The 23202-nt window shown below is 50.3% G+C and overlaps 1 protein-coding gene across 2 annotated transcripts in view; it reads right to left on the bottom strand.

Moving 5' to 3' along the window:
* The window catches only part of ALX4 (ALX homeobox 4), a 43476-nt gene that overhangs the window by 4760 nt on the left and 15514 nt on the right, over positions 1-23202 (bottom strand). For both annotated transcript variants that reach the window (XM_062577235.1, XM_062577236.1), the window contains exon 2: positions 5609-5919. In XM_062577235.1, coding sequence (XP_062433219.1) covers positions 5609-5919 — 311 coding nt within the window. The remainder of the gene's footprint in view (positions 1-5608; positions 5920-23202) is intronic.

Below are 23202 nucleotides of genomic sequence, written 5' to 3'. Positions count from 1 at the left end.
TAGTGGAGGGATGCTGCCATGGGAGGACAATGTGACAGGAGAGACTGCAGCCCGGTCCTCTGGGGTCGGGATGGAGTGTTTCATGCAGGAATAAGCAGTCCTTACGGGCTGCGTGTCAGTGTTACCAGCTGGAGTGGGAGTGTAGGCTAGCAGCATGCATTTGACTCCTGCAGACAGTGGTTTGATAAGGCCTGATGTACCTAACCAGGCCTATAAAAATCTACAGAACAGATAATGTTTCGTGGCTCCACAAGCACACAGCCACGTGCTGGGACCCAAATCCACATGCACGCACATCTGACATGCCGCGGCGGGTGGAGAGGCTGACGCAAAGAAAGGGGGAGCCTCCCGCGCCGCCCCCGCGGCTGCCTGCCCCGCTGCTGCTGGCCTCCCCCCGAAGACCCCCGCCCCGGCTCCAGCGGGTCTGAGCCGGGCCTCACCCGGGACACTTCGGTCTTGGCCAAAAGCGGTGTGGGGGCTGGCCGTGGGGCTCTGTCCTGCTGTGGCGGGAGCTGCTCCGCTCAACCCAGTGCCCCACTGCTCCCGCCAGCCCCACTGCTGCCTCCTGCTGCCCCAGCCCGTCTGTCTGTCTCCGAGATCCCATCCCCCTGTTAAAGACCAGGCTGTCTCCCCTTCTTCTGGAGATGGCCACAGGCCCTTCACTCTCCAGCCTGCAAGAACAGAGCCAGAATTCATCCTCAAGCACTGAAACTGGACACCATTTTATCAGTGGCCTGGAATGGGAAATTGGAGCCTGGGATGAGAGAATTGAATAACTTGAGCTTGTTTTCATTTCATGTTTAATTTCCTGCAGGCTTAGCTCAGTCTTTCCGCTCCTTCCACCAGCCTCCCAGGGTTTTATGGGGGAAAAGGGATCAAGATATATTACTTCTTGCTTTGCTTTGCTTTGCTTTTGTTTTCCCCCCCTCCTTTCTTTCTAAGGCAGCAATTTTGCTGCAGCAGAGTTTGACATTTCCCTCTTACTTTCAAGCCCCTGCTGCATCACAGGGTCATTGGTGAAAAGTTTTTCATTAACAGCTCAAGCAGTCGTATGGTGGGCACTGGAGGGCCCTGGTTGGAGGGGTTATATCGCCTGGATGCAAAGCCTCCTTCCACCCCATCCTTCTCTGCCCCTGCCCGGAGGTGAGGCAGAGCTCCTGAAGGCCCAAGGACAGGATGGCACAGGCTTGGGGACATGTGTGCATGCAGCGGAAGGAGTTGTTTGGGCAAATACACACGCATGTGCGCAGCCCAGCCTGCATCTGCAGTGCCACGTGCAGAAGTGCCGCCCATCGCCGAGCACACCCTGCTGCCGGGGGCGAGGGTGGTCTGCAGGGACCAGCGGACAGCTGTCCCCGGGGGACACCCCCTGAGACGTCTGAGTTGAGGAGGCCCAGGAGGGCATGGTGGGGGCGTGGGGCCGGGCACCAGCCCTGGAGGCAGAGCCAGCAGCTGGGCTGTGCCGGCTTGGTGAGTCCGGCTGGTTTCCCATGGCTGCGCCACAGTGATGTTGCCTGGGGCAGAGCAGAGCTGCTGCCGCTGCTCCTCGGCAGCGAGGAGAAAGGCTGGGCATGGAGGAAAGCCTGCCAGGAGCTACCATCTGCCTGCCACCTTCTTCTTCCCTGATGGCCTGCCCTGGCTCTACACCCTCCCTGGAAAGCTGCTGCTGCCCTCCAAAGCTCAGCAGAGGCTCAGGCATTTGCTCCAGCCCTGCAGCAGCCCTTTCTGGGTCTGTGGAGGGCCTCTGCAGCCCAATGTGATGAAGAGGAGGAATAAGGAATAAAATATGTCACTGACATAGGACCTACTCTGCCTCTGCACAGGACTTACTGACAGCTTGCGCTTCTGAAAACTGGGACGTGCCTCGGCTTAGCAGGTACTTTGCAAGAAGGGGCCAGGTTGCAGGTGCAGGCAGGGGACCCTGTGCATTGCAGTGGGAATTAGCCTTAATGTTTCAGACTCCAGCAATGATGGTTGGAAACCAAAGCAGGCAGAGAAATGTTCTCTCCTGCAGCTGGAGAGGGGCCAGGCTATGGGATGCCATCTCCAGGTGCTCCACCACAGTGCCCTTAGCATGGCCTGTGCTCTGCCTGCGACTAGGGTGAATGCTTCTCCAGGCACTGGGCTCGGCAGCAGCTAGTTCACTAGTGAAGTGCAAGTTTAGGGAGGGAAGGAACCACCAGAGCTGCCCTGTGTCTGTCTGTCTCCCTGCCAGACCCTACTTGCAGGGTGCAGGCTGGCTGCACTCCTTGGGGTGACAAAGTTGGCCAGAGAGTTCAGCCCAAGGTTAGCTTGGCTGCAGGAGGGAGCATCACATCTCAAACCTGCTCGGTGCATCTCCTTCCCACAACTCTGCTTTGCTAAGATCACGCTAAGTTCATCCATTATCTTATCCCATGACACCACTCACACATTAGAGGCCTGCACCTTCCCTGGTGCTCCTAGAGGTCTCCTCAAAGCCCATGGCGCTACAGTGTATGCCCCCAAACATCAGCTATAGCCCTTACCAGGTTGGTGGAGCTTGCCTGAATACAGAGCTATGATTTAGCTTGTAGAAGAAAAGAAATGAAGGGGCTTGCAGTGCATGTATTTTCTGCTGTGATTTCTGCTCTCTGCTTTGACTCTGGTTTGTACCTTGGTTCTTGCAGTATGTGTTTTGCTTAGCCAATCATCTCCTTAGTGGCTTGCCTGCTGCTCCCTGCCTGCGGGTTGGCTATGAACTGGTACTCTCTGGTCCACCTTTCCCTGAAGCAGTTCTGGCATGGAGAGGCCTCCACAAAGCAAAGCTGGCCAGGGAGGTGGGAGGCCAGAGCAAAACATACATAAACTGGCTGTAACACAACCTAGAGCTGGAGACAGGAGCTAGGATTGTTTGTGAAGGCTCTGAACCTGAAAGACTTCCCCGTGGAGAGCATAGCCCCATGCAATCCCTAGCCCTTGGCTCCCCCCCATCTGGCAGGTGCTCCTTGGGCTTGCTGAACAGGCACGACAGCTCGGGGTGGGTGCAGAGCGCAGCAGCTGTGACCACCCACGCTGGGCACACAGCTGAGGTTGTGCTGCTGCTTCACCTCCTCCCCTGACCTGAGTGCAGCCCTGTCTGGAGCATTTCCACTGGTGAAGGCTGTTGTCTGTGTATTTCCTCCTTGGCCTGAGCTTAACCAAGGAGCACAGCCTAGGTCCCTGCCCTGCAGTTGTTGTACAGCCAAGAAATGGAAAGAAAGTGGATTCTGGTCCTAGAGCTGTCTATGTATGTATGTGTTTTATTTAAGACATAGCCATGTGGGAACATGGACCTGCAGCAGACCTGAGTCCACTAGTTACTGCTTTCTAGTGATGTCAAGTCTCTATTTCTGGCACTAGTGTGACAGGCCTTCATGAGAGGATGGTGGCTAGGTTTCTAGCCCACAGCCTGATGCATGGGGGTCTTTTCTAGCTGGGGTGTGAGTATAAATCCCAATAGCAGTGTAATCAGATCTATCACCTTTGGGTAAATACTTGAACAACCAGGCTACTTACGCAAGTAGTTCAGCTACTCTGTTATACAACCACTGTCATCACCATCTCAAGTGAGATGTGTGAGCAAGTTGTCTGCCCTCCTGGAATGACCTGGACAAGTGACAGCAGCGAAGCTGCTCTGAGCTGTTGGTGATGGTTTCCACTGGGCCCTTATTCCAGGGCTGGGTGAAATCCCCAGGCTGTGGACCTGCAAGTCACCTGCACCTCCCCATATCCCTGGTGACAAGAGTGGAGCCATGGCCCTTCAGCTTAAATATCCATCTCCTTTTGCTCGACTCGAAGGAGAGCCTTGCCAGGAGTGGCCTTTTAATGTGCTATCAGGCTGGGCTCAGTCTGGCAGGCAGTGGAGCTCCGGTGCAGCTCTGCACATTACTCCTACTGCTGTGCTTACAGTGCTGCCACTCGTTTTGCAAGAGAGTAAATGGGAACCAAAAGGTTTGAGCAACAGCAGATAGTTCCCAGAACCCTCCACGCTGAATGTAAGCAATCATTTCCCCCTAGTTTTATCCAGTGGTAACATAGGGGGAAAAATCCCTGAGACCACAGGTCATATGTAATGAATTTGTGGATCACATCTGCCTCCCCTGACCTGGCTCTGCTAGACAGTCCCACACTCTAGCTGAGACATGCTAGCTGCATATCCTGGCTTGGAGGCGAGCAGGAAGAGCTCGCTACCCTCCAGCACCTCATTCTCATTCCTCAGCAACAGGAATTTCATGCATTGTGAAGCTGGTAACTCGATGCTCTGTCTGGCATCCCAGGAGACCCCATTAGCACTTGTGATGTGTCCCTGGGAAATCAAGAGCTGCGTTGAGCGGCAGAAGTAAATAGCTGATATTTGCAGAGATGCTCATCCCCCAGTGCTCAGCACGCTAGGCACTGGACCAGTGGGAATTTCTGCTGAAATGCAGCCATGTCCGGCATGAAGAGAAACAGCTGTGGGGAAGCACACAGCTGCCCTGCAAAACACTTTAGGCAAGCGGACGAGAAAAATCCTGTAGTCAGTTGAAACTGGAAGTAAATGTGCAGATTAAAAAGGACTTATGCACGTATGCTGGCCTGATCTTCATGGCTGTTTGCAAAAAACTGTGCTGCAAGGCTTAGAGCAGAGGAAAAGCTTGGTTGTCTGTAACCTGGGTGTCTCCCTAGTGTAAGAGATACAGTCAGATGCCTCCATACTCCAGCTATCCTTGATCCTAAAACAAATCCCAGAGGTGATGATCTGATGAATGCCAGAATATGGAGGTCACAGGATTAGATAACTGGAAAATTAGATCCTAAAGTTCAGAGGGACCTCTGATGACTATAAAAGCATGAGATACAGAGGTCCGCTCCAAGAAAGAATGGTTTTTTTTATTATTTGAAAATGCCTCTGAGCTCTGCTAGGTCTTTGGTTTCATCTTGACTCAGAGCACCACTCAGAGAATCTTCCTAGTTACCTCCTGTGGAGCTTGTCTTTGCCAAAGCCCAGATCTCACTTTCCTGGTGTATGAGAACTGGCAGCTTTGTGGGTCAAGGTAGTGTGGCTGTCTAACTCTCCTGCTCCTTTCAGGGTAGGGGATGTACCTTTTTGCTCCAGAGCAGTAGGGTTCATGCATTGTCTCAGTGCCTCCTTATCCAACCAGGCAGCAAAACCTGTATCTCACCTAATGAATGAGAGTCCCCTGCCTATTCTTCTGAAGACAAGTCATTTTGTGATAGCTTTGTTTAGGGTGACAGTGAGGCTTACCTCCCACACTGGCCCATTAGCTTAAGGACAAGAGCTATCTCCATGAAGCTTGAAGCTTGGGGCACCAGCCCCAAATAAAGGAGCTGGCACTAGTTTCAGACAAAGATATATGTATGTCCTCATTCTGCCCCTGCACCTTGATGTGTTAATGCCCTCGGCAGAGAAGAGGCATGCTGGCCTGTGGCATGGGTTCTGGGTACAAGTCAGTTGCCTGCAGACTGTGGGGAACTTACAGGCAACCTCAGACAGAGCAAGGGACAATGAATTTGCAGGGTCATAAGTTTGTTCCCAGAGACCTGGAAAGCATTGATTCATTTGCAGAATGACCCACTCTCATGCCCAACCCCAACGCTTCCCCCTTACCTGTACTCGAGCCTCAGTGAGGTCTGTCCTCATGGCTAGCTGCTCCCTGGCATAGACATCTGGGTAGTGGGTCTTCTGGAAGACCTTCTCCAGTTCCTCCAGCTGGTAACTAGTGAAAGTGGTGCGGTTCCTCCGCTTTTTGCCCTTGTTGCTCTCTGAGTCAGCCTTGTCCATGGGGCTAGGGAGGTCAGTGCTGGCCCTGTCCTGAGGGACTTTCACCCCGGCCTCCTTCACACTGAGGTAGCTGCTGTCCATTCCCGAAGGGTCGGAGCTTGACTGCAAGTCAGCCTCTCCCAAACTGCTCTCTTTACCTATTAGGGTGGGAGAGAGGAGAGAGGAGGGCAGGGAGAAGATTTGAGGAAACAAGGATGGAGAGGGAGAGAGAGAGAGAAGGAAATGAATGTAAATCGGTTTCAGCAGGACCATCAACAACAGGAAAAGAAAATATTTTAACAGAGCGAGATGGTGACGGTGAGCAGGGATGGGGAAAATGAGGGACTACTGATGCCACCCTGAGGCAGCAGAAGCTCCTAGTATCTGGGGCTGCTTGGCAGCCTTCAGTGCCTGGAAAGGCAAAGGCGAGGAATGAGCATCACCAGCCCAGCGCAAGGCAGGGGAGAACCATAGTGCGGCTCCTGCTGTGCTCGGTTAGGGCTCTCAGGGCTGTCTGGAGGAGAGGCGCAGAGCTGGGCTCCTGCAGCTGCTGGCAGTGGGAATATGCCAAGAGTTGGGCAGTTCAAGTGCTGAACCAGCCCAGGCTTGGCTGATCCCTCCTGGATTGACTGCAAACAGAGGTCGGCTCCAGGATGGAAAGTTCCCAGAGTCAGAGAGTGCCGGGAGTTGAGCTTCAGGGTTTGTTTATGTTTTAGGCTATACTTTATTTAAGAGAGGAGATGACTCTTTTTCAGGGTAGGCTGACAAAAGCCATACCAGTACCATTACACCTGCCCAGCCAGGCTGTGCTCCAGGGAAGGGAAGGACCAGCGCAGGATGCTCCCCTTCGGTCTCCGCTTTAGGAGCCAGTCAGCTGATACAAACATCACTGCGGTCCTGACGTGGCTCTTGGGAGTGGGGTGTCCGAACACCTGGCATGCTCGTATGTGCATGTCCTGACAGCACCCTCTGCTCCCTTCTTCAGTACCCCATTTTCCACAGACAGGGCTGAATCACACAGAAGACTGCGATTCTTGATCCTGGTCACAGGAGGGGTCCATAAGTATGCAGAGGACCAAACCCAAGCCCCAGAAGACAGTCCCCAACTATCCAGCCACCTGTATTCTCTTGCTGAGTAACATGAACATCTAGGAAAAACAAGGGCAAACAGCAGGAATGTGACACACTCAGTGGGATCTGACTTTTCGTCATGCGCTGCCATGTTGCAGCAGCATATCAGCAAAGTTACTCCTGATTTACACTTGTGTATCTCAGAGGACAGTCACTCCCACAACCTCTTTTTAGGACTTCAACTGCTTTCAGGAAGCAGGCTATGAATGAGGCTAATTGCCAAAGAAAAGGTTAATATGAGAAAACCCCAAGCCTGAGTGTGAGGTAGAGTGAAAGGGAGGGAGTTTAATCACCAGTCTCAGAGGCTGCTTCCCAGCAGACTGCTCTGAGTAATTAATAATTAAGCAAGTGACAAGTCTGGCAGGGTGAACAGCTGCGGGCAGGTGCTCAGCTCCAGGTGGGTGCCCTGCGGGAGGGACGGCTCCTGCACTGGTGAGCAAGTCTGGTGGCGCGCTGGCGTTTCAAGGACAAGGGGGCTACGGCTTCTCCCTGCTCACCATCACAGCTGATGCATGCAGTGGGCTTTCCCACTCTTTCCCAGTCGGCAGCAGGGATCTGCATGGGAGCTGTGGCTGGGTGGCAGCTGGCCGAGCCAGCCCAACACCTGGGCTGGAGGCTGCAATGACCAGCATGCACACAGCCTGCCCGGCCATGTGCTATGCAGCTGTGCAGCACATGTGGTCACATTTCTGCCTGGATTTTTGGACAAAAACCATGGTAGCCCTATTGCAGAGTTTATCTCTGAGCCTCTGTGCTCAGCTCCTAAACGTTCAAGAAGGAAAGAGTGCAGTAGTGCTTTCCATCTTTGGTCTCCTATCTGACCCAAGATCATGTCAATTGGCCAGTCTCTTTTTTTAAATTTTATTTTAATAACTTATTTTTAAATGTTCTCAGTTCAGGAACCAGACTTCCTGGGAAACAAGGAATCTCTGTTGGGAGATTTCCCTCAGGAATCTTCCACAGCATCATTTCCAAGCTCATCAGTGCTAGCTCAGGCATCTTAGCCTCTGTCTTTGGAAATCCCCATACTTTCCAGCACTCATTCCTTGTTACACTAACATTGTTGCACTTGATTTCTCATTTATTATATCTTAGCTCTTCTGTGGATGGCTCTGTGACAACTTCACAGTCAAAAGTGTATGAGTAGATCTGTGACAAGGCATACATATCCTCTTCCTTTTCTCATTCTCACAGCTCAAAAACTAAGTCAAATAATTCAGATGAAAATAGAAGAATGAAATGTAGCTGTTACTCTTAGCTATGAGAGCAGGAAGACCCATATTTGAGTGCAGGGGGATGAGTTATAAAAAAGGAATTGAGAAAAAAAAATGCCTAACTAGCACAGACGAGTGAAAGGTAGGACCAGGATTAAGATGTTGGAGACGGAGGAGCTATCTGTTGGTAGGATTTCCCTAGACCCTTCTGAGATCATCTTTCTAATTTTCTCCATCTCTCCTGACATGGGAGCAACAGAGATGGTGACCAAAGCTGGGAAACCATCCCCTGCAGAGGAGGATGCAGGCCGTGCAGCATATCCTGCCACATGCCCAGGCAAAGCCTTCCCATTACACCTCGTTTGTGTCAGGGGGTCCATCCCCCCAATTCTAGCCTCCACCACCACCCGACGGTATTACCAGAAAAAGCGTACCAGAAAAAGATTCCTGTAAAGCTCTGCCTCAAGACTGTCTTTGTTTAGATCCTTAGGAACATTTTCCCAAGATTTTTGCTCCCAAGGGGTTGGGACCAATGTCCAGGACTTTGACTAATATCCTTTCTCCTTTCTTAGTCTGCACTGACCTGTCTGCAGGTTCTCCATGGGGGACCTAAGCCTTTTGAGGAACTAGCCTTCTTAAATGTGCTTGGACAGTGCCTACTCAAATGGGGCTCAATGCCACAAGCTGGGTAAATTGTATGCTATGACATGATATTTATTATTTTCAACAGGAATCATAATAGTTCCAGAAAATCTACACAAATTGATTACTGCAAATGTCTCAGTAGAGACAGAGCAATAAATAAATAAAAAAATAAATGTATTCCAATAATTTTCTTCCTTCTTTCTCTCTTTCTCTTTTTCTCTCTTTCTCACTTTCTTTCTTTCTTTCTGTCAGGGAGGTCAGGCAGCTCTCTCCCATGTCTTGGCAGCTAGTTCCCTAACACCCAGGCTTCCTGTGATTCCAGCAGCAGAAAGCACAAAATCTGAAGCCTTTCCTCAGGAGCTCCTCTGCTGCTCCTTAGCTACCCATGTGGCTCATCTACCTGCGGGAAATGATTTGGGTTCAAACACAACCTTGTGTCATGTTGTGAGGTGCATCTGGTTTTTACTGCTTATGGTAAATCCTGTTCACAGAAGGGAAATCATCTCCAAAAAGAGGAAAAGTCTATGGAAAAAAAAGACATACACAAGGGAAGTGCCTGCACTGATGCATATGGGCTGTGGGAGGCCACTCAATTCATAAGGTGATTGGAGATTAACTCATGTCCTGGACTGGTACTGTCTCGTCCTACCCTGAGCACTGCATCTGATGTGGCATTCCCAGAGACCTTGGCATTAGGGCTTTAAGGTGACCAGAGCTCCCTATTAACTGTGGTTTTAATACCACCTTCAGTCAGGACCCCTTGTGTTCCCCAAGAGGGTGATCACCCTTGGGCTTGAGGTCCTTCAGCATCTCCACTGCCTTGACAGAACACCAGGTATTCTCAATGCACATAAACTGAAAAAGCAAAGGCTCTGGGCTGCAAGGGTGAAGCACTGACCAGGCCAGCAGTGTGGTGGCCCCTGGGCTTCCTCTTCCAGCCAAGGCCATGCATGGTGGGTGCATAGCACCCCCTGTGAGGCCCCAGACTGTGGGAGCACCAGGCAGAGTTCCCCTCTGGTCACTACTGTGGAGACGATACAAGGTCTCCATGGGGCAGCCCTTGTGTTGGTAGAGGGGTGAGACAAAGTGTCCAGACAGCCCTGATGAAGGGGACACTGTGATGCACATTTAACATGCTGCCTCAGTTGCCAGCAATCAGTCCTAAGAGGAGGGCTCATCTCCAGCATGTGCATCAGAGCGATGGAAGAGCTGCCAGTGGTGTCCACCAGCCCTTGTCTGTCCCACAGCTCCTCTCCTCTCCTAGGGCACCAGGCAGGCAGGCAGCAGCTCAGTCCTCGCAGTGGCTACGGCAGGGCTGGAGAAACACACCTGCACGCACACAGATGCATGCACGCAGACGAGCTCTGGGTCCCATCCAATTTCATTGGCGGCATAACATAAACTGCAGCTGGGAGCTGGGCCCAGGGTTTTCAGCAAAAAGACATTTATCTCTGCTGCGAGCAACCAGCGCCGAGTAACAAACAGCTCCCTCAGGCAAGCCGTGGGTGTGGGCAGTGCGCAGGGCGTCCCTCGCAGGGGACATGCTGCCTCGCTGATGTCAGTCCAGAGTCCTCTTTGCCAGATCATCCACGCTCGCTTTTATGTCCCCGTGCTCCAGCTCTTTATTAGCTGTCTTTTTTAAAAAGAAATTTATCTTTCCAGACTTGAAGCACTGCGTTCTCTTGTACTAGGTGGGGGGGTTCCTGTGCAGGTCCTGCTCTCCCTTATCTGCGAGTCCTACTTTTCTTGCCTGGCTGGAGGCTGACAACTGAGAAATCGCTTGAGGGGCTCATAGGATTTGTCCAGGGAGGTCTCTGCTCCCCTAACTGTTTTTCCTCTTCATTTTGCTAATGTTCCTGTTTTAGCATCTCGCTTTTCTTTGCCAGGCCTGGCCAGAAGGACAGGCGCTATTTTCAGTGTGACAATTCTCACCTCGTGACACGTGAGATGGGTCGGTGCTGCCAGCTGCAGTTTTAGATGTGGGAATGGTGAGGCATGGGCAGGGATCAGGATATTTGGAAAGTCACGAGCTCAACTCAGGAGAGCCCTGCCTCCTCACTGCCCACCACCTTCTTGAAGCACATCCCAGGGTGCTTGGTAGCCAGCAAAGCCTGACCATTCCTGCAAAGTATCAGCCAAAGATTTGGGCTGGCTAATCCCAAAGGCATCCCCCAGGCCTACAGGGAGACATCCACAGGCCACTGAGGACAATCGTAGCTCAGGAAAACTGGCAGAGGCTGCAATATGCTTTCTATAGATAGCCAGAGGCCAGACTCATTGCATCCTCTCGCATGCCCCTCCTGGGGCAGAAGCAGCACGGAGAGTGGGATTAGATGATTAAAGTACAGATTAAAGCCACGGTAGTGCTCACAGGAGGACACTGAGAGCTAAGCCTGCCACTCCCTTTGCATTCCCAGCTCTGCCAGAGCATCCCACCAGCTGCATGCCTTTGCCACACTTCCCTCACCTGTAGATGGACTCTCACAACTCCATTAGCCGGTGAGCGGGTCCCTGCATCAGAACAGCTGTAGAGCCTCTGGGACCCAACACAATGTGCTGAAGCGGGCCCTACTGCTTTCTGAGGCACCGAAATATTGGGGAGGGCACGTAGTCCCCCTGCCCAGCCCTATCCCATGCAAGCAGTCCCCTGACTGGGGCTTGGGGGCTCAGGCACCTGAAACGGGGCAGTGGAGCAAGCCCCCAAAGCTGCTCTGCACCGAGTGGGAGGGTGTGCATGCTCTGAGGGGGGTGTGTGGATGTGCTGCCTCCCTGTGCTGGGGAAGGTGACTCCCGGGACCAGGGCTCGGCTGAGCCCTATGGCATGCCTTGGCAGCAGTCCCCATTAGAAAGGCAGTGAGTACTACCTCTGTCTTCTCCTGCGTGTGTTTCAGATGTGTAGAGTACAGAAACAAAATCAAGGAGGATAAGCATGAAGAGAGGTAAAAGCAACTGGCCCCTGCAATCCAAAGGCACTGCACTGCTACCAGTGGGGCCATGCTACAAGAGGCATAATCTCCTTTACTCCAGCTTCTGTATGTACCAGCAGAGATTAGTTGTCTCCACAAAAGGGGAACGGGTGCAGGAGCAGTGGATAGTTACTCCAGCAAAGCTATCTGCAGCGCTTAGGAATGAATGAAGGGCTGGACACACTGAGTACGGACAGTGGTGTATAGAGGGGATGGGGTGCATCTACTCTCAACAAAACATCAAGATAGGTAACTCCGCATTCCCCAGGAACCGGATCTCCTGACCTCAAAATAGTCATGCTAAATATTGGAGTGAAGCAAATTGCATACATCTGCATACAGATATGCCCAGACTTCCTGTAACAAGAGATGGCCTCAAAGTTTCAACATAAAGTTTGGGGTGTCTGCTTCTAATCAAACCTAGAGAGACATTGAGATACATTTTCTGAAGATCTCCATGACAAGGAGGCAATGTGAGCATCATTACAGCCTTACAAGCCCCATGGGACTGTTTGGTGCTCCTTCATTCTTTAGAACTGCTTCCTTGCCCAGAGTGGAAGTAAAGGGGGGATATTTAAAGGCTTCCCAAGCTTACACCCTGCTCTCCCAGTGCCTCAGATATCGATGGGGCTGGATCATAGGCACTGCCAAGACCTTCCCCGAGTCACCTGGTAGGAATCACAAGTGGGTAGGGGCAGCCCACGATAGTTGGGCACACAGGTCCCAAACATCATTGTGCTGGTCTGCTGGGTGGCCTATGGGCAAGCAGGTTTCACAGAGGGCTTCTCCTCCTCTCATGGTGCGCACAAGAGGCTCAGCATTGCAACTGCTGCCTTCTCCCCTGTGAGCAGCTGCTCCACCAAGGAGAGTTTCTCAGCCATTAGGATATGTACTAGGAATATTTCCATCCTCTAGCAGAGGATGCCTGGTGCTCCAGCGAATGGCTTATGAGGATCCCTAGCTGGTCACTGGGACAGGAGAAGCCTGTCTGAACCTACCCACATTTGTCCTGCGGATCCCACTGACGGAGGGGTGGAGTGAAGCCCATGCAGACCACACTTTGCCTTTAGGTGCCCCTGCAGCCCTGGGGCCAGCCCTGGCCATGGACGTGCAGCACACTGCTCTGCTGACTCCGCTCCTGTGGGCACCAGGCGTTATAACTTTCTTATCACAAGGCTTGCATTGACAGCTCATATCTACTTTGTACCCACCAGTGACGATTGTGGGAGGGTGAAGAAGCAAAATCTTCTCTATGAATTGTCTCATCTATCAAATTTAACTCAGAGTGAATTCTGCTTGGCGCATCCACGTGGCCGGGGAGAGTGGAACATTTCACACGCAGGAAGCAATGCTGGAGGCAGTCTGAAGCGGTGTCCCCTGCCAGCGCGAGGCCGGCTGATTTGCTTTGGAAGTGCGTGCGGCTGCGGGCGGACCGGGAGCCCCGGCCGCTCCGGGCTGCTTCCCTGCTCCCTTACGAAACGGTGCGGTGGCCGTCTGCCTTCCTGTCCTGCCAGGTACCGACCCAGCGATTCTCTCCCCGTCCGTGCCTTGATCTCTCTGGCCTGGTACTTCGTCATTTCACAGTGCCTCTCCTCGCCTGCTCAGCCATGCGCTAACTCTTACTTTTCATAGTAACAATGCTGGGTTTTGTGGGTTTTTTTCTTTTCTTTTTTTTTTTAACTCTCTGTTACAGATATTTAAGACAACTTCTTAAATCCAGTCCTGGCTCTTAATGCCATTCTCTCAACTGCTGCTTAAATTTAAGTGCTAAATTTTCCCAAGATATGGTTTGGGCCATGTATTCTGGATTTCTTACCAATGAAGGGCTGCACTACTAGCCCAGCCAGCACACCTCCAAGACCTGGCCAGTTTTAGTAACCTTATCCAGTCCTTGTGATCCTGCCCTAAAACATGTTGAAGCTATTATATTTTTCCCCAGATTATCTGCTTCAGCCTTCTGCCTCCCATCTGTCATTGTCAAGAAGTCAACACACGGCTATCATTTAAAAGCCAAACCACATTTTGGGTTATATGGAATAAAATGGAGCAGCTGGATTTTAGGCATACAAAGGCCCAAATCCTTCAGTTTATTCCTGTTCAGGGAGTGAGCATCCTTGTAGTCTGCAGATGTAAAGAAGAATTTAAAGATAGAGAGAGGACCCAGAATTTCAGAGCTGAATTTGGCATTGCCAACTTTACTAGTGATGATAGGATATTTAATCAGATCTTCCCTCTTGGGCCCATGACATTGAACAGCATTCTTTTCTAAAATGCAGCCATCCCTAGGGTGTTTAAGTGCACCACTCTGTCATAAGCGGGAAGACTACAGTGACCATCTGAAACTACATGAGGGGACTGGCTGAGTGCAGAGCTGCAGTCAGACATTAGGCCTGTTGCCTGCAGAAGAGTCCAGCACTGCCACGGGGCACTGCTGCTTTGGGCTGGTACTTCTGCAGGAGATGTACTGGGGTCTCAAGCTCTCTAGGAAATGAGAACACCTTGAGAATGACCCAGAACTTGGTGCTGCTCTCCCACCTTCTGGCTTTAATCACTAGGTGACAGACGTGTCACCTTCAATTTGCCACACGTGAAAATGATCCCCTACACGTAGTCAGAAGAGGAGGTGGCCTGTGCCTCATATTTGCTTTTGGTTAGCTTCATCCATGCAGGAGAAACCAATGCGAGCCAAGGGGCTAGAGGAGGAAACAAATCATGGGAGGCAGTTTGGTGCATCACCTTGGAGACAGTCAGGTTCCTGAAAGACAAGGACATAAAACGGCTCCTGTCCTTGCCTGTCTCACAGCTGGGCACACTGCCCAGGAGTTGGATGACTCCTTTGCCAGCGTGGCAGCTGGGGATAGCAGTGAGGGGTTTAGCCTGGAGGTCAGTAGAAGAGCAATGGATCCATTAAGGATGCCACTTTTCAGTTTGTGACCAATGGCGTCTTTAAACGCCTCTAAGAGGTTCACCACCTTGCCAAGAAAAGCAAGGCCATTTTGCTGTATAAGGGTATGTACCTGTAGAAAATTATTAGGGGCCCACAAATAAAAAAGGAATAAAAAACCCACAGGACTAGATAAGAGGGGTCGCACCGTACAGGACTGGAGCACCCTCGGTGAGAGCTCCAGGATAGTTTTAACCGACTACTAACTTGAGGCACTGACTAGCAGATTGCAAGTATGTGATTAAAACTGGATGCTTCCTGGGGAGTCAAAACTGCCTTAGTCCTGGCTACTCGCGGGCTCTCTGCTGCCCAACTGGTTGTGTTTTGCTTAAATAATCACTGCAAATAATCACTGGGTTTCAGAATAGGGCAGCTGATAAAGGTTACTAGTGCTGCTGAGGAGTCTGCAGCACAGCAACCATTGGGGGAGTTGGCATATGCACGTGCGCGTCATGCATGTGTGTGCATTAGTTCTTCGTGGAAGTTTGTGTTTTTCTTGCTTTTTTTCCTGATCTTTTTTCTTATACAGACAACTGCTTTCCAGGGTACATACTAGTTTATTTCCTGAGTATCTGAATTCACACACCCTGTGGCTACTTGGGGAAAGCTCAGCATCCTCTGTATAAATACTACATGTATTGCTTGCTCCTCCTTCATGATACTTAAAGGACACTAATATAACTCACTTTTATATAAATAAATCAATTCTGGAAGCTCTGAGGAGAAGCTGTGAAGGGAGTGAAAGGGCACAGTTTATGTCCAAATTCTTCTTCATGTGGCATGTTCATTGGAGCAACAAGAAAGTGCTGGCTAGCAAATTTTGAAAGCATAAAAACTGTAATTGAGACTCACCTCCTGCCTCCCAGAATGCAGTATCAGAAAAAGAGAATGAGCAAGACAGAGTGAGAAAATATAGTGCTGTTGTCTCCACCGGGAGAAAACAGGACTGCTCTGTTGTGTGTCGTGGCCTCTTCACTACTGAAGATGAAAGGAAACCATGGTTTAACCCAAATATGATGGAGCTGGGGATCTTGGCTGTCCCAGGTGAACCCAAGAGTTTCTCAGTGACCTGTTATTTTTCCTCTCTCACACCTGAAGGTCTTTAGTGGCAGCAGCTGACGACACAGTGCCTCGGAGCTGTGCTCTGGCACGCCAGCATCGGCTACGAGATGGCATTTTAAGTGACAGTCGACGTAGGTGACAGTCACCCCTGCGTGGCAGAGTGGCAGCCAGACCCTCGCAGATCCACACACCACCCCACGCTTAGCCATGGTGGCCAGCTAACTGGTTTGCAGTGCACTCTGCCCCTTCTGGATTATGTGCAAAATCCTGCTCAAAAATATGATATTTAAGATGGGTTAGCTGCTGCGTTTTAAAATGACACTTTCATTTTCCACTGTACTACAAACAGCTGGGAAATACACGTGGCTTTTGTGCTATGTCCCACTTTGTTTGCCTAAAGTTATGTTAGTGCACCAAAAGCCACCTAGCACCTTTGCACTGATGTACCATCAGCGCTTGTCTGCCAAGGAAGATGGATGTGGATGAGCCAGGCAAGGATCTGCAGGGGTCTTGAAAGGACTTTCAGTTTCCTTTTGGCTCTGAATTTGCTACCTTTTGAATAAGCAGATTGCCCCTTCCAAAGCAATCAGGTGTAGCCTTTCCATGACCATGTCTGTCTGAGGGTTTCAGCTTGTCTCAGGTCCCTCAGAAACAGCTCCTCATGGTGGTGTAGTGTGAACACCTAATTGCTCTTGACTGAGATGGGAGTTGAGCACCTGAATACCTGTGAACACCTGAGCAAGTACTGAATAAGACAAAATATGGAAGCTCATAAAAAAATGAACATCATTAATATAGAATGAAATGTTGAATGGGATCATAGACTTGTGCCTACACAGCTGCCTGTAGCCATTTACTGGAAGTTAAGTCCAAAAATGCCCACAGATCCCATCTTGATTACATGAAACACAGAACTGACAGATCCCCGTGCTGCTTGCTGATGCATTTTTTCCTACACAGACAGCAGCTTGTCATTTTGCACGCCCCAATGCCATGAACCAACGTGAGGCCTCTGTTCCGTTCCTCTCAGAGCTGAGTGTCACCAACTGGCCATCAGCATCCAGGGGAGCACCTACCCTATCCGGTTTTCTGTCTCATTTCAGTTCCCTTAGGGTAGTGTTTCCTTTAGAAAATCTCGATACAGCAAGGTTACTTTTCTCTTATCTGGAAGTTATCTCTAGTAGAGTTACATGAGGATAGTTTTTAAGGTAGCCAGGATTCAACTGCCCTCCCTGCTCCAAGGCTTTATAAAAATTGGGATCTGTATCTGCCACAGCAAAATGTTGCACTTAGCTAGTGCACGGGGGCAGCCAGGCTGATGGCAGCCACGTGTTCAGCATGTGCAGAAACACTGAATTTTTCAGGGGTCAGTGGTACGCGAGGGTGATGCAGGACACAGGGCTAAACTCTGACTCTGAAGGAAAAGCACAAGCCTCCCCATCAGATGCAGATTTACACATTTGTCTTAGCCTCCCCCTTTGGCCTCTGCAAGGAGCTGGAAGGATCTCTTGCCTGAGCACTATAAGGCAGAAAGTTGGCTCTTTCCTGCAAGCTGCCAGCTCCTCCAGAGCTTTGCCCTGGGAGCAGTGAGCACCTCTGTCTTCCCGGGCCATTTCTCTGCTCCGCACTGGGCAAGCCGCAGGTCTGCTCTGCCAGGGAGAGGTGGGGGCGCATAACCTGAATGCAGGTCCCACTGCGTATTGCCTGCCACGCTAACTCCACAAGGCAACGGCAGCCCTTGCTTTTGACAGTGGATATAAATCAGCCATCTGGTTGCAGAGAGATGGGCCACGCTCCTTCCCAGCTGGGGTGCCAGGCTGGTAAGGCACAACCACCTCAGGGGATTTGAGCCTTGCTCTGATGTCTGATTACAGTCCAGTTTAATTCCTTGCTGCCAGCTTTGAGAGTGATTCACCCTATTGCATGTGCCTGTGCCTGCCTGGACAGTGTCTGTGCAGTTGGTCTGTCTGTCTGTCTCTCTATATCCCTCTGTCTGTCTGCTTTACCCGGGGAGCTGCTACACAGCGGTGGTGGGAGTGCATTACTGAAGTTCAGCTGCCTCCCAGAGGTGGCTTTAAGTTGCTTGTTTTATGCTGCTAATAACACGGCTGAAGCTGTAACCTAAACTAGCAGGCAAAGCAAATGGGCAGAGGGAAGGAGGTGAGAGACATTTGTCATGAGCTGGGCAAGAGCTCGGCTGCCTTAGCATTAGGGAGTCCTGGTTCAAATTAGTGACAGATGAGCATCAAAAGCCTTGCAGATGCTGTCCAGAGAGGCATCAAAACGGGGTACGCCTGGCTGCAGCCTGGCCATGCTACAGCCCTCATCCAGCAGAGCACTTCAGCATGTGTGCAATGCTGGACCACTCTTACGCTTAAAGTCAGGCAAAGGCTTATGTGCTGCAGACTGGCAGTCAGACAAGCCCCCCAAATCCTCCCAACACAGCTCCTACGCTAACTGTAGCAACTGCCGATTCAGGCCCGCAGGCACCCCAGCAGGGAGGAGTTGGGGATGCTAAGTTTGGGTGAGATGCTGAGTCAGCCCCATTTCTTGTCCAGAACAACACATCTCAGGGGAATTTGGGTGCTACTGGTTTCACTTGGAAACTGGAAAGCATGAGTGATGGGAAAATGAAATAAAAACAGAAAACACCCAGAGTTGGCTGAACTTTGCTGAACCACAGAAAAGCTTGAGTCTGAGTGTTGGGCCAAAGTTTGGCCCATGCTCTTTAACCAAATAGTTCTGCTGCTCTTCAGTTTTATATAGCTGATTAGTAAAGAAAGGCACAGATGAGGGAAGAAAAACATTCAGCTTTTACCAAACATGCCTGTTCTTGGAAGTACAGCTAAAAAGCTTCTTTCCATTCTGACTGCACATTGCAAAACTCGAGGCCAGCCAGGTCTGGGAATTGCTAATGTTCCTACGAGCACTAGGCTTTTATAAGCACTCCAGAAAGAAATTAGGACTCTGGCTACCAAAGCTGCCAATTCACACTCACTGGGGCTGGGAGACAGACAGGCGGTAGGTTTTAGCAGCAGATAGAAAGAGGCAGCACAAACAAACTGAAGCAAAAAGCAACATAAGCAAAATCGGAACTTGCCAACCAAGAATGAAGACAAAATAGCGAAGGGCAGATTTGGCCGCGGCAGGCTGTCTCCCTGGATCCCTCCTCCCTCTGCTGCTCAGGTCACCTCTCGCCAACGAGCTCCCCGGCAGCGGCGGCGGCCAGGGCGCCCCGTGCCCGTGCCCAGCTGCCCCACGCTCCCTCTACCCGCCCTGCTCCCCGGATGGTATCGTGCTGAATGTCTATCCGCAAAGCACGTCCTTAGTGTGACCCGCAGAACGTGTGCGTTTAGCCAGGGAGAAAGAAGGAAATAAAGAAAAATCCGTCTGCAACTGACGTGCTTGGAAACTCCAATTGCCCCTTACACAGTCTAAACAAATATTTATTTAAATTACTCAGAATGCCCCAGTCTTTTTATATGTATCCCAGAAGAGTGTCATAAAACATCTACAAAAAGGACTCCATTAACCTCTGCTGCCCTGAGTTAGAGCAACATATTTCACCTCCAGTTAAATTGAAGTTTAATAAACTCTTGGCCTCTGTCGGATCCCTCCCGCCCCCCCCAGCCGGTGCTCCCCCGCCCCAGCCTTGCTCTGGGACCCGCGTGCGACGTCGGCATTCGCCGTGAGCAGCGGCCACCAAGACGGGGGGCTCATTAGCGCTGCTCTGGGGCTCTGGCTGCTCTGATCACGGCGGCAGAGCACCTGAGCGTGCTCAATAAATCACCACCCTAAGTGGCTGCTACAATCTCACACCTTTCATTTTTTTCTGTTGGGGTCCTGAGGAGGAGGGGAAGGATCTTTGAAGCTCTCCCCTGTTTTTCTTCTGCCCCAGAGTCTAATCACCAGCTTAGTATGCTTTTATCTATGAAGGATTAGCTCCACAACCTTCGTTCCACAGCAGGAGAGCGTGCATGTTCCCTCAGGGAGTCAGGGGCAGCCTCCCCCTCTTTCGAATGATACCAACCAGTGATGTAAATCACTGTATTCAAAAAAAAAAAAAAAAAAAAAAAAAAGGAAAAAAAAAAGGAAATCCTGCTGGCTTCAAAATTTAAAAGCAAAATTTTTTTGGTCCAAAAAGTATATATGTGCTGTTCAATAATCTCCTCCTCTTAATAAAGTTTTGCCAGTTGATCCAGGAGTAGAAACGATACCACGTGACTTGGCCAATTACTCTCACGAGACATTTGTGCAGGAGTCCAAGCACATGGTTCACAAAGAAAAGGGATGAAAATGATTTATAGAAGCAGTGAGGCAAAGGTTTATTGATAATGAGGCACTCAGAGGAAATGGGATGAATGTGCCTGAAATTCCTTTGGTAAATAAATAATAAATAGTATTCACAGCTGACACAACTTATGCTTTTCATTTTAAGTAGTGAATAGCAAGATACAGAGTGAATGACAGTTATCAAGAAACAAACAGAAAAAGGTAACACTGAACAAGGAAAAAGTCAACAAAAGTGTGCTCTTATTTGTGAAAGAGGAGCAGCGAATTGCTCCAAAGGTAAATGGTTCATGTCAAATGATTTGGAGTGCCATGCCCTCCAAGGCCTGAAAAGGGAGATTTTATTCCACTTGAAGACTAACTACTTCAGCTTGCAACATGCTTAATTGTCTCCAGGAAAAGGAAAAAAAAAAAAAAATCTTGCATGAGCCAGGAGTTTGAGTTTTATTTTCCTCTCCACTTCTTTGGCTTAAATCTCCCCTCAAATTCCCCATCCTCGTGTAAGCTGGATTCCCACAGCCTCCCACTCGTACTGCGCTTGTTCTCTGGTGGCTCAGCTGTGCTGCCAAAGCCCTGGGAGTGTGGCCACCACCTGTGGGGTGGCCAAATCAGGCCAGGAGCAGATCTCTCACCAGCACATGCAGCACTGAATTCCTTTAAAAAGCCACTCTGAAACTCAATTTTTCTGGGGAAAAGCTGCCTCAGAGACAGTGTTTGCACCTTGTACAGCTACGGCTTGCAGGGCAGCTGTACCTGGGGTGGGACGGCTCCACCACTGCTGACGGACCACAGCCATCACTGTCGACTGAGATTACACCCTCATGGCCTGGCACCCAGGCTGCACTTAACTCACGGACCAGACAGGTCTGCAGGACACAAGACAGTAAGCAGCAATAGCACAGTCTCTAAGGAGCTTTTGTGCCTTTACTCTTTTTCTTCCCTAATATGCTCCTTGTTTCCTAGGTCTTCAGCTCATATACCAGGAAGGCTGCACAGATGCTTGGCCGCGAGTGAGCCCTGTTTTGCACCCATGGCCCCCTTGCTGTGGCTCCCTTGGGTACAGCTGGCAAGGAGGACAAAAAGCCACAGGCAGCTAGGCTGAGCCACCGTGCTGCCGAGCAGAGGCATCTGGCTCTGGCCGGTGTGCGGCAGTGCCACGGCATCCTTTTGGCTCCTGGCATGTGAAGTGGGGGGCTGAGGAGCTGGAAATACATGGTGGCACTAATGGTGCCAGCAATGTGGTGCAGGCGGCACAAGAAATAGGAACTAATGCAGTTATCCTGCTGATGGCTCACGTTCTCCTGCCCAGCTCCCCGGGTGTGCAGAAGTGCTCACGGGGTGCATAGCCATAGGGGGTGTTTGATAGGGCCCCAATTAGGGGGCTTGGGCAGGCTGTGTCTGTGTGTGAAGCAAGGCTGTCACAAGACAGCCCAGACAAGGGATGGTGGGCATACATGCATGACCATGGGGCTCTTCCTTTTTATGGGAAAAGCCAGAGGACATGGCACAGCGATTGCGGATCCACCACTAACCAGGCCACAGTGCTAAAACTTTGGGCAGGAACTGATAAAAGTAAACTAATCGGAGGAGAAACTCTACCTAGTCAACAGCTTTGTGTTTCTCCTCTTTCTTCAGTGTGAGCATGAGCCTTATTCACTGTGCAGCACCTGCACGCTATGCCAGCAGTGTCCCCTGGCTCCCCATAGCATTGACCTGAGCTGCATCTGAGCATCCCAAGAAGATGCCTGTTCTTCTTGTCACAGCGACCCTGGTGAGAGGAGGCCCTGATATTGCTCATGATGTGCAGATGGCAAACTGAGGCAGGGAGCCACCAGGAACAGAGCAACCAGTCTGAGATACCTGGCATTACCTAATAGTTTTACATGTTGGAGATGAAGGCCCTAGTGGCCTCAGCTATGCTGTGAATGCTCCAAAGCTCTGCGAGCTAGAAAGAGCTGCACAGGCACCCTCAGATTGAAGACCACAGAGCTGGTGACCACCAAGGACAAGCCCAACCAGGGACGAAAGTGATTGCACAGCCTGCCTGAGCAAGGCCTACCTCTGTTGCAGTGAGCGCCCTACCATAGGCCCAACAGACCATGCCAACAACAGGGACCACCAGACCAAGAGGCACTCAGGTGTGTGCAGGTGACCCTGGGAGACTCTCACTGTCTCAAGGTGCTTAGCTTCAATGCTGCCCAGATGCCCTGGACCACCCAGTAACCTCCTAGGACCTTCGAATCTTTGTTACCCAGTCCCAATCTCCTCTTTAACGTGGCCTCAGTTTTCCCTTCTTGTTTTAGACCGAGCTTCTGCCATATCCAGATTTCTTATCTCGGCCTTTTATTTCTTCCTTAGATATGTTTTTTCTTGCGTCTGTATTTAAATCATCATGCTGCCTACATTGCCTGGGTCTGAGGAAGCCTGAGTCCATCCCTTGGAGTAACAAGCCACAGCAATTTGAGTGAGTTCAGACCTGGATGGAAATGTGCTGAGAACATGTGAAATCTGTGGCGTGAAAATCAAAGCTGTCTTTACTGAGCAAGTGAGAACTGTAACTTCTTAAGGCTTGTTCTTGAACAATTTTTCAGAGGAAAGGAAAGAAATACATTTCCCACCCAAAACCCAGTTTCACTGTGAGTTTGACATTCTTGTTCCAAAGCACAGTGCATCAGAAATTCTGAAAAAAGACATGGTCTGATTTTTCTAACACGGAGAAAACAAAAATATAATTAGTTTTAGCTACATTATTGGAAACAGCTGTAATTGCTTTAGATGAAAAATATTATAAAAAGCCAGAGGCAAACAACTGCTGTGAGATGTTTTAGCCCAAATCATTAACTCTGAGGAAGTTAGAAGCAACGAGAGACAGGAGTTTGGTGGGAAGTGCCAGACGGTAGATGCAAACAGCACTGACTGTAGTAATGCGTCTCCTAAAGGAAAACAAAAATTGTGGATCTTGCAAACAGCAAAGCTCCTGGAACACCACTAATTCTCAGCAGAAGTGGATGATTATTTGAAAGATCATGACCATGAAAATCAGCTTGTATTAAAAACTGTGTTCACATCAGCTGTGCTCATGCTTGCTTTTGTGTTTGTTTTCAGTTAACATTCCAGGGTAGGATCATATTGACACGAGTGACAGCAAATGTCAAATAAACATTAATAAATACTCACAAAAATCACTTT

This window comes from Rhea pennata, chromosome 5 (genome assembly GCF_028389875.1).
Source record: "Rhea pennata isolate bPtePen1 chromosome 5, bPtePen1.pri, whole genome shotgun sequence".
NCBI classification, from domain to species: Eukaryota; Metazoa; Chordata; class Aves; order Rheiformes; family Rheidae; genus Rhea; species Rhea pennata.
Note: the sequence above shows the minus strand (reverse complement) of the source record. Positions and strands in the feature narration are given on the sequence as shown.